This window comes from Furipterus horrens, unplaced genomic scaffold (assembly GCF_987537825.1).
Source record: "Furipterus horrens unplaced genomic scaffold, mFurHor1.1.pri manual_scaffold_1, whole genome shotgun sequence".
NCBI lineage: Eukaryota > Metazoa > Chordata > Mammalia > Chiroptera > Furipteridae > Furipterus > Furipterus horrens.
The window spans coordinates 162844186-162856407 of record NW_028327171.1 but is presented as its reverse complement, the minus strand read 5'-3'; the positions used below and the strand labels follow the sequence as shown (position 1 = coordinate 162856407).

Below are 12222 nucleotides of genomic sequence, written 5' to 3'. Positions count from 1 at the left end.
GACATGCTTTGACTCCTCGCAAAACATAAGAAGGATTACAACTACTTCAAAACAAAAACAACCAGAATGGCCAGAAAATCAAACTGTATGCAATTCCAACAACCAAGAATTTAAGAAGAGATATTCATCCAGACAGGTAGGAGGTGCGGAGATGAGGAGCTAGGGCAGAGAGGATGTGGTGTAACAGAGGTGAGGCGGTGGTGTCAAGACAGCACCTGCAGCCAATGGAACGAGTGGTCCCACATTCACATAGGGCAGATAAAAGCTGGGAGGGATATCTGAGGATCGATCCCAGCCCCATGTTAGACTGGGCAGCTCATAGTTTCTGCACCAGGAAAATAAAGCCTCATAGCTTCTTGCTGTGAAAACCAGTGGGGGTTAGGGCAGCAATAGAAACTGTCCATTTCTCAGAGAGTTTTAGAGAGCCCCCATGATCCCAGAAGATATGCAAACCCACCCACTCTGGGAACCATTACCAGGGCAACAGTTAGATGGGTGACAATTGCATATGGGAAATGGATGAAGTGACTGGAAAAGGGACAAGTGTCCAGCAAGGAGCATTGTTCCCCCTTTGACTCCTCCCCCACATACAGTGCCACAAGGCAGTGAAACAAGTCACCCCACACTGATGAATAGCTAAAGGTCTGCCCCTTACAAAGTCACAGGCCCAGCAGCTCTTCCTACAAAGAAGCAAACAAAGGGAGGCTGTGAAGTTGAGGAGACAAAGAAATATGGCCCAATGAAAGAACAGATCAAAACTCCAGAAAAAAAAACTACCTAAGTGAAAAGGAGATAGCCACCCTATCAGGTGCAGTGTTCAAAACAATGGTGATAAGGATACTCAAAGAAATGATTGAATACGGTCACAAAATAAAGGAGAAGTAAAGCTTATACAAAGTGAAATAAAGAAAAATATACAGGAAACCAACAGTGATGGGAAGAAAGCTGGGATTCAAATCAATGACTTAGAAATAAAGAGAGAAATAAACATTCACCAAGAACAGAAAAAAGAAACAAGAATTGAACAAAACAAGGAGAGGTTTAGGAACCTCTGAGACAACTTTAGGCATACCAACATCTGAACCATAGGTGTGCCAGAAGGAGAAGAGGAAGAGTAAGGAATGGAGAACTTATTTGAAAAAATAATGAAAGAAAAGTTCCCGAATTTGGTGAAGAAAATAGACATACAATTCCAGGAGGTACAGAGAATCCGTAACAAGTTGGACCCAAAGAGGACCACAACAAGACACATCATAATTCAAATGCCAAAGGTTAAAGATAAAGCGAGAATCTTAAAAGCTGCAAGAGAAAAGCAGACAGCTACCTACAAAGAAGTTCCCATAAGACTCTTAGTGGATTTCTCAAAAGAAACTTTGTAGGCAAGAAGAGGTCGACAAAGATTTCAAAGTGATGAAAAGCAAGGATCTACAAACTAGATTATTCTATCTAGCAAAGCTATCATTTAGAATGGAAGGGCAGATAAAGTGCTTCCCAGACAAGGTAAAGCTAAAGGAGTTTATCATCATCAAGCCATTATTATGTGAAATGTTAAAGGGACTTATTTAAGAAAAAGAATAAGATCAAACCATGACCATTAAAAGGCAACAAATTAACAACTATCAGCAAGTGAATCTAAAAATAAACAAACTAAGCAAACAACCAGAATAGGAACAGAATCATAGATATGGAGACCATATGGAGGGTTATCAGTGGAGAGGGAGAAGGGGGAGAATGGGGGGAAAAGCACAGGAATTAAGAAACATAATTGGTGGGTACAAAAATAGAACAGAGGAGTGTTAAAAATAGTATAGGAAATGGAGAAGCCGAAGAACTTATATGCATGACCCATGGACATGAACTAAGGAGTGGGGAATTCCTGGAGGGAAGGGGGTACTGGGAGGAGAGGGGGCAAAGAGGAAAAAATTGGGACAACTGTAATAGCATAATCAATAAGATATACTTAAAAAACTGTCCTTTTAGCTTTTCAGGACAGCAAAACCTCTCATTTCCCTTATATAGGCAAGACAAACTGCACCCATTTTATGCAAACTTGCACAGATGTGCCTGTAGTCTAATCTCATATCTGTAGGTTGGAGAAGTGGACTTAAAAGTGCTTAAACTGTCATTAATAGTAATACAATCTAAACATTTCGGTTCTCGGGGGGTTTGATAAACATCAAGTTTTATAGTAATTCCCTGAGGCAAGAAGAAATTCAGAGGTGGTTGGCTTATCACCTAGCTTTTAGGATGAATATTTCATTGGGTTGATGGGCAATGAATTATTTTAGAAACTTATTGCATCTGTCACCACTGGCAGAATCTAATTATATACAGAAACACTGTCCCCTTTGGGACCATGAGTCACAGTTACTAACTTTACATAGTGAGAAGACTGTGCTTTTAAAGTCCTCCATTCAAATAGTGACATATGAATAGAAGAAAGTATAATGGGGTCAGATAATATGAGATTCTTACCTGTTTCCTGAATATATTGATGGAACCGAGAAGCTTGGTTCATTTCCTCAGTGTGCCTTTCAAGATGAGAGACCTATGTTTAAAGGTAATTTTAAATAAACAATTGTTTTTAAAAGTCAATGATTTCAGTACTGCCCTGATGTGCATAATTTCACAGTGATTTTCACCTGAAACTTCAGTGCACATTGAGAGCTGCTAATTCAACACCTTTACCATGTATTCTAGTGCATGGGCTCATGCTATATCAGAACATATATGAACTGACACTTAAAGTGCACTCATATTTTTAGGATGCTTCTTTTATTTTTCTAAGAATGTAAAGTCTAAAATGAAGAAAGAGATACTGATATGTATTGATATTAGGTTCACAGAGGACAATAAAGGCAATTGCTTAAAACAAGGTCAGAATTTTCACACAGTTCTGAACACTGTTCAGAAGGTGATGTCCTTCTAAATAGTTACCATTTCTGTTCCAAGAACACCCATTCTGCGTACTTTGGAAGCTTCTTTTTCATTTTTTCCCATTTCTTGGCTGCTTCTTGAAATGTCAAGCTGGCTGCTGTGGATTACCTCCTGAAAATAAATGAAAGAATGAATAGATGGATGGATGAATAAATAATACCTTAAGAAAAGTCTAAAATTTTTAACTTTTTTATTAATGCAATTTTAGTGACAGAGGCTTATGAAAAAACAATTAAGATTCATCAGTGTATTAGCTTGCTTGGCTGCTGTAACAAATTATCACAAGGTTAGTGGCTTAAAACTGCACAAACTTAATATCTTGATTAGGTCTCACTGGGTTTTTGCAGATGTCAGAAGGTATGCATTCCTTTCTGCAGCTCTAGGGGACAATCTACTCCTTTCCCATTTGCAGTTCTAGAGGGTACCCATTTTTCTTTATGACTCCCTTCTCTATCAGACTGAGAATTTCTTGCACTGCCATTTCTCTGATTCTCTTGTCTGACCACCCTTTCCACTCTGAAGGACCTTGTAATTACATTGGATCAATCTGAATAATCCAGGATAATCTCCCTGTCAAAAGGTCAACAGATTAGCAGTTCTAATTTCATCTGTAACCTTAATTCACTTTAGCCATATAATTTAACATTTTCACAAATTCTGGGGCTTAGGACATAGATATCTTTAAGAGGCATTATTCTGCCCCCTACCCATAAGTAAGCAACAAATGTTAATGAACAGTCTTGTACCCAGTATGAGAAATATGAACCTGAAAGGGAAAATGCAAATCCTTGGTGAAAAATAAATGTATTTTGTTGTTTATAAGCCAACTTTTCATGTTTCAGAAAGGCGTCTTCAAGTTGGCAATCTAGTTACATGACACATCCGGAGTTCAACTGAAGGATGTAATCATTAAATATAAGCAATATAAACAGACCATATTGTGCTAGTGTTTATCTCTTTCTCTTCATACATAAGCATAGTTTTGATTTTGGTTAGCACAGGTGTCCCTGGCTGAATTGTAAGCTTAAAGCTCCTGTTACTTTTATTCACCCCACCCTGCTATTACCACAGAATGTAGTCTGACGCAAGTATACAATCGATTGATTGGCTGATTAATATGATGAAGCAGTAGATATGCTGCTAAAAATCTTAGGACAGATGACTCTTCAAGAACACAAATATTTAAACTTGTTTAAAGTTGGGAGTTCACTTTTATCTTGATATCAACATGACTAACAGATACTGATTTTGAGGTCTGATTATTAAAAATTTGACTTAGCAGAGCATAGTCAAGTGAGCAAAGGTTTATTATTACTATGACTCAAATAGAAGCACCAAAGTTTTGTTTTGTTTATGTTTTACATAGAGGTAAATATTTTAAGCTATCAAATTCTGTCATTTAAACCAATGATACATTTAAAATCAATTCATGAGTTCTTGACTTGTATACATATGTGTACATGTATTTGCTAGTGTACTTTTAGTGTGTGTGGTTCCCCCACCAGTGTATTTGGTAGAAGGGTTAAAGTTTTGATTAACCGAGCATCAGTCAAACACTATTATCTGATATTATTTACAATTTTCTAGGAAAAGAGAATTAAGGAAAAAAGTTGATACTCTCTCAAAAGTTCTACAGAGAATTGAAAGCAAAATTTATGAGGTTCACATTTTAAAATGTAGATTACATTTCATTTGATGTGTTAATTAAAGAGATGTGAGGAATCCTTTCACAATGTATAATATATCAAATCATCATGATGTATACTTTAAATATCTTAATATTTTTTCAATTATACTGCATTAAAGCTGAAAAATGTAGATTATATCTCACTAAATTGAAGACCAGTGTAATTTTTTCCCAAGCAGAATAGTTTTCTAGTCCATGTTAATGATCCACATATATCAAATGACATTTAATAACATGCTTAACACACAGTTTGTGCTAAGGAAAAGTTTAGTTAGTGAATAAATGACTAAAATAGCAAACTACTGTTAGTAACTTAATTTTATCCAAATTTCTATTTGCCAGAGACTGTTTTGGAAATTGGGGATAGAACAATGAATAAAATGTGTATTTTACTTTCTCAAGAGGAAGTATAGAAAATAAATAAACCATATTTTTTGCTTTAAATGGAAAGAATCATAATTCCATATAATAAGAAGCTTTGCATAATCAAGTTTTACTTAAGGATTTCAAAACATTAGGCTGGAGGGAACAATAATGATCATTGAAGACTGCAAAGAGAAGAAATGCATGGGTGTAAATATCAACTCTTTGTATGACAACTGTTCTCAATTGTGACATCTTCCCATCTTTAGGTATATAATGGGAGAATTCTATGGCTTTCTTATGACACATTAAGAAATAAGAAGTACTAATTAAACAGACAGTGGAAGAGCAGAGTGGGAACCTGACCGGCACTAAGAATCATATTTTTAAAAAACATTATTTATTTATTTATTTTTAGAGAGAAGGGAGGGAGCGAGAGAGGGGGGAGAAAAACTTCAGTGTGTTGTTGCCTTTTGCATGCCCTCAACTGGGGACCTGGCTCGCAACCTACGCATGTGACCTGACTGGGAATCCAACAGGCAGCCCCTTTGTTTGCAGGCCGGCACTCAATCCACTGAGCCACACCAGCCAGGGCCCAAGAATCTTATTGAAGGGCACCATGACCATTGCTATTGAATCACATCTATACCTAGAGGCCCATGGGACAAACTCTGGCCCAGAGGCTTGCTTATTTGGCCCACTCAAAGGATTCAAAATTTTGAATTAGTTAACACACACAAAAATAAAGATTTCTGTCTGCTATTGAAAACTTTGAAGATTTGGCAACACTGGTTTCACATTCCAAAATGGCAGCCAACCTTTTTAGTTATGGCGCATGCTTCCCAGTTAATTACTGTTCCCATCACTCACTCATATTTAACACCAAGTTGACATTTTTAAAAACCTGCCTGGAACACATAGAAATTTTAGTCTGATACTTGTTGCTAATTGTCATGCTGAAAGAATGAAGTGAGTGATGTGAATCTGTGTGTTGAGAAATACAAATGCAAAACATTGGAAGTAAATGAATGTATCTTTGACATATCTTAAAAAATATCATTTTCTGGAACAAACATTTTATACTTATTATTTATCTACTTGAGAAAAAACCCTCCATGCCTAGCATCTTTAAATATATATTTCTCATAACAGATGACACACATGAACAGTACAAGTTTAGAGTTGTAAGTTTCTACTTCAGTACTTGTATGCTATTACTAAATAAACAGTAATTGCTACATTAGTTTGGCATATTTGTGTCAATGCATTAATTTTACTGACCCCTGGTTAGTGTAATTTTCATCAAGTTTGTCTTAAAATATAGCAAGATTTTGTTTCCATCATTTTGCAACTATTTTGTTTGGATTTTAAATCTGACTTTCTTTCCTCCCAATTGCTGGTATCTGTAAAGTGTAGAGTTAGGTAAAAGGATGAAACATCATAATGCTCAGGAAGAAATCAAGTAAATCAAATAAAATATAATAAAACATTCTGGCCAGAACAACATATATAAATTCATACAAAACAATTTATGACATTGGCTACCTAAAATTAAATTAAACTATAGGTAAGGCTGCAAGAAACAAAATATAGTTTTTGTCACAGGTAGATTAACAAGATCCAGAAATGGGGGATCAGTACTAACTCCCTCCACCATTAGGTACGTCCTAATCTTGAGTAAGTCACTAAATCACAGTTAAACTGGGTTTATTCATCCCCTTCACCCATTAAAAAATAAAAACAGATGATATATGTACTCTAATTTTAGAATCTAAAGGAGAAAATGTGACACAATTGAAAAACAATATCATGATGTTTGTATAGCTCATACTAATCTGATGTCAACTCATGTATTAGCCAAATACATTACAAAATCTATACTTGATATACACCTCTTCTGAGGAGATTTCTACAGCATAGGAAAAAGTTCACATTCTACATGTCCAACTTGCTATTGTTATTATCATTCTAGAAAAAGGCACGGTACATTTCTACAAAAAGAAAAAAGCAAACTCATTTTAATATAAAGAGTAAGGAAAGAAAAGAACAGACTTTTTTTTTATGATGACTCACTATTATTCTGATTCCTAAAAGTAGAGCCCATGGAAAAAAAATGTGATGAAAGACTGACAGAATAGTTAATGATAACTGCATCACTGGAGTTGAAAAAGCATTTCATGCTCAATGCCAGTAATTAAGCAATTTTACCCATCACTAATATCATTTTTAATAAAACTAGAGAGTTATGACATATTAATATTATTCTCATCCTTGTCAAACAAATATAAACAATACCAAAAAACATGCTATTTATCTTAGCAAAAATGTCAATGAATTGAAGGTTCAAAAGAATAATCAGTTTTTTAAGTGATGAGCATAAAAATTTGTGGTTAGTATATTGTGTTTGTCTAGATTTAGATATATTCAAATCTGAACTTTTTTTTGGGCCTTGAGTTTTCTCTCTTTATTTTTAAAAAGTTTACTTTAAAAACCTACAGCATAAAATTTGACATCTCTAGGGTTTGAGCTCCAGGTTAAGGTTTTTTCCACAGTCACCTACACACTTTTGAGTCTTGGTTGAAATATAATATTCTCTTTGAAAAATTTCCCAACTTTTCTAGCCAGAGTTATCTATTTCTGCCTTTTTAAAAAAAAAAAATTCTGTACTGTCAGTACAAAACTGTTATTTACCTATCACATTTCACAGGCATTCTTTGAAAATATGAAACTCTCCTTTAATTGAACTCATGGATCTTCAAATCCCAATGTTTAGCTTCCTTACATAGTAGATGCCCATCAAAATATCAAGGAGTGAATGTTTGAGCAAATAGTAAAATTTTTCTTCTAGGACTGTGAACATTTTATGTTTTTATAAATAACTACTTTAAAATTGATTCTAAAATGTTTCCACATAATTCTAGAATTTTATTTTTTGGTATTTCAAATGACAGTTTTTGATCCTGAGCATTTCATAATTGGTAGATGGAGTTACTGAAGCTAATGTGTATAACAATAACATGTCAATCACCTTATAAAGTGTAGTTAGAAAGAGGCCCCTTGATAAAATTGCAAGTGATCAGAAATCTATGAAAAAATATGGGGAACACTGTGATGCTATAAGAGTAATCGGCATCAACAGAAGGAGGAGAAGCCTGTATCCAGAAACTAAAATATACACAAAGGCAGCAATCATATATATACACAAATGTAAAGAACCTTTCAAAATAGGAAAATATATTTTCAAATAGCCTTTTAACAAAAAGGTTTTAATAGCATAGTTTGCATGCTAATATTTTTAGTGACTTGTTGAGTTGATGGATCTGTCATGCTGCCATGCATCTTATAAAAACAGCAGTCGAACACATTGGGCAGAATTACTATGACATCAAAAAATGAAGTTGAGATATTTATGATGACAATGAAAAACAATACCTTACCTTTATTTTTAACTTACACAAAGAAGGAAAAATATCAAAGAGAAAGAAGAATAAAGGCAATTTCAGAACTTTAGAGATCTTTTAAATAATTTTTTATTTTTCAATTACAGTTGATGTACAATATTATATTAGTTCAGCTGAACAACCCAGTGATTAGACATTATATCACTTATGATCACACCAATAAATATAGTAACCATCTGAACCCGTACAAAGTTATTACAATATTACTGGCTATGTTCCCTCTGCTGTACTTTATATCCCCGTTATTATTCTGTAACTACCAATTTGTACTTCTTAATTCCCTTACCTTTTCATCCATTCCCTCAAACACCCTCCCACCTGTCAGCCATCAAAATGTTCCCTGCATCTATGAGTCTGTTTCTGTTCTGCTTGTTCATTTATCTTACTTTTTAGATTCCACATGTAAGTGAAATCATATGGCATTTGCCTTTCTCTGTCTGACTTATTTCACTCAGCACAATACTCTCAGTCTATTGATGTTGTTGCAGATGGCAAAATTCTATTTTTTTTTTTTTTTGTACCTTGGAAATAGTCCATTGTATATATGCATGACTTCTTCATTCACTCATCTTTTGATGAACACTTACATTGCTTTTATATATTGGCTATTATAAATAATGCTGCAATGAACATATGAATGATAGATATGTATTTATTACCATTTAATTATTCATTTCTTTTTCTCCTCCTCACCCTCCCCTTGTTGTTGTTGTTGTTGTTCTTCTTCTTCTTCTTCCTCTTCCATTCTAAATGACAGTTTTGCTACATAAAGTAATCTCAGTTGTGGATCTTTGCTTTTCATCACTTTGAATATTTTGTGCCAATCCCTTCTGGCCTGCAAAGATTCTTTTGAGAAATCAGCTGACAGTCTTAAGGAACTCCCCTGTAAGTAACTAACTACTTTTCTCTTGCTGCTTTTAAGATTCTCTCTTTATCTTTAACCTTTGGCATTTCAGTTATGATGTGTCTTAGTGTGGTCCTCTTTGGGTTCATCTTGTTTAAGATTTCCTTTATTTCCTGGACTTGTATGTCTATTTTCTTCACCAGGTTAGGGAAGTTTTAGTCATTATTTTTTTCAAATAGGTTTTTAATTCCTTGCTCTCTTTCTCTCTCTCCTTCTGGAAGCCCCATGACATGGATGTTGGTACACTTAGAATTTTCCCAGAGGCTCCTTAAACTAATTTAATTTTTTTTGATTCTCTTTTAAATGTGCTGATTTGGTGTTTTCTGCTTCCTTTTCTTTCAAAATGTTGGTTTGATTCTCTTTTACATCTATTCTACTTTGTTTTGCTACAATATCTTCTTCATTTCAGCTAGTGTATTCTTCATTTCATTGGTTCTTTCTATGTTTTCTATCTCCATTTTTATGTTTCCTGTCTCTTTATTGAAGTTCTCACTGAGGTTACTGAGAATCCTTATAACCAGTGTTTTGAACTCTGAATCTGGTGGATTGCTTGTCTCCATTTTGTATAGTTATTTTCCTGGAATTTTGTTCTGTTCTTATGTTTGGGACTTGATTCTTTGTCTCCTTGTTTTGGCAGGATCCCTGTGTTTGTTTCTCTGTATCTGATAGAGCTGCTACATCTCCCAGTCTTGGTAGAATGGCCATGTGTAGTAAGTGTCTTATAGCGCCCAGTGGCACAGGCTCCCCAGTCACCTGAGCTGGGAACTCTAGCTACACTCCCTGTGTGGGATATGTGCAACCACCTGTTGTAGTTGAACCTTGACTGCTGTCAGTGGAAGAGATTTACCTCCAGGTTGATCACCTGTGAGAACTGGCAGTGATCACACAGAGCAGAACTCTATTAATTGGGGCTCTGGTGCTCACTGAGTCTGCCCACTGAGTGTGTCAATGATGGAGGTGATTAGGTGATGCTTTGGCACAGTTGAAAGCTACCCTCTGGGTTTCTGGCTCTGAGACCTCCCAGGAGGTGCAGGCAAAGGTCAACTCCTTCCTGTGCCCTGCCCAGGACACCTAGAGCAAGCTACAAAGTGATCTCCAGATGGTTGCTACTTGTTCTGGGCAGGAGGGGCCTGGGAGGGACCAAGCTATAAACTAAGGTGAGCTTCAGCTAGTACCAGGCCTGGGGCCACTTACCAAGAGGTATGGGGCATACTGAGGCCAGATGCTGCTTGTTTGTGGTTTGTGAACCTTGGAGAGATTGTAGGAAGTTCTGTAGTATGAGCCAAGACTGGCAGTTCATATGGAAAAGGCACTGGAAACATTTGGATGGGCAAGTTGGGTGGGGCAAGGTCTCAGGGAATCACCAGGGCAGGCTAACAGTGATAGCCATGTTGATGGAGACTTAGGTATGGTACCTACCTATTGCCTCTGTAGGAGGAGGGTCAAGCAATGGAACAATGGCCTCTGCTAGCACTTCTGCCTGGGAGAAAGTTGCCCCTCCAGCTCTTGTCCTGAAGCGAGACAATTAACTTCCTCCTCATATGGTCCTGGTGCTTTTTGAAATTTTGTTCCAGTGCTGGAGCTCAGAGTGAGTGAGTCTGAGTAAGTCCTGTGCCACCCCTTGAAGAGAAATTCCTGGGATTTTAATGAATATGTGTACTGCGTGGTGTTGCATTCAAAATGACTGAGTAGAGCAATGAATCTGCATCAAATTTTGCATTTAGCTTGAACATTCCTCAGCGGAAACCATTCACATGGTTCAGAAGGCCACAGCTATGGATAATTGTTAATTGGCAGCTTCATCATGACAATGCACTTGCTCATGCATCACATCTCGTGGAGAGTTTTTTGGCAAAACATCAAATCACCCAGGTGACTCAGTCCCCCTACAGCCTAGATTTGGAGCCCTGCAACTTCTGGTTTTTCCTGAAAACTAAAATAATCTTTGAAAGGGAAGAGATTTCAGACCTCCAATGAGATTCAGGAAAATATAACAGGGCAACTGAGGGAGACTGGGAGAACTGTGTGAGGTCCCAAGATGCCTACTTTGAAGGGGACTGAAGCATTATAGTCCTATACAATGTTTCCTGTATCTTCTCTCTTCTTCAATAAATATCTCTATTTTTCATACTATATGGCTGGATATTTATGAAAAAACCATATATATATATATACTAGTATCTTATTTACAGGACTTCTGTTCAGCTAGATTTCAGGCAGTTTTGAATGATAGTTTTTTTTGTAGTTTATTGCAATTTTGACATGGTGAGAGAGGTTTCTAATACCATATTTACCTATGCCACCACCTTGATCAAAGCCCTCTAGTATTGATTCTTTGTATAACTCAATATACTCAGAAGTAAAGCTTCCAGTTTTACATGGTTTAGTTATAATCTTGCCTAAAACTATGAATGTGTACTAGTTGGACTGTTGGCACCTAAGGAACTGGTGATGAAAAACATAAAAAGAAATTAGGATGGTGACTTTTTCCTTTAAAATTACTGAATCCTTAAACATAACTGATCTTATATAGTTTCACATATCCATTTATTTATTCAGACAACAGCTATTGAGCAACAACCATCTCCATAACATTGTGCTAGGCATTGTTGGTATTGTTTTCATAAAATTTTCTGTGCTTGTATTTCTATCTATCTGTTATCGATCTATCTATATATCTTTCAGTCTATATACCTAGTTATCTACTAGTCATTTATCTTTCCATCTATGTCTATATCTGTACAAAATATAAAAATAGGTACATTTGTATTTAATAGAATAAAAAGATTCAGTTAGCTTGAAATTCTCTTGCAACGTATTTGTTATACCTACAGATGCATGAACTATGCAGGTTTATTGTATAAATCTAT

At 35.8% G+C, this 12222-nt stretch overlaps 1 protein-coding gene across 3 annotated transcripts in view; it reads right to left on the bottom strand.

Moving 5' to 3' along the window:
* Positions 1-12222, bottom strand: part of XIRP2 (xin actin binding repeat containing 2) — a 73147-nt gene that overhangs the window by 19372 nt on the left and 41553 nt on the right. For 2 of the 3 annotated variants that reach the window (XM_090280471.1, XM_090280480.1), the window contains 2 exons: positions 2938-3048; positions 2476-2548 (listed from right to left, as the gene is read on the bottom strand). In XM_090280471.1, the coding sequence (XP_090136597.1) occupies positions 2476-2548; positions 2938-3048 (184 nt within the window). The remainder of the gene's footprint in view (positions 1-2475; positions 2549-2937; positions 3049-12222) is intronic. The other variant, XM_090280475.1, reaches the window with a different exon arrangement.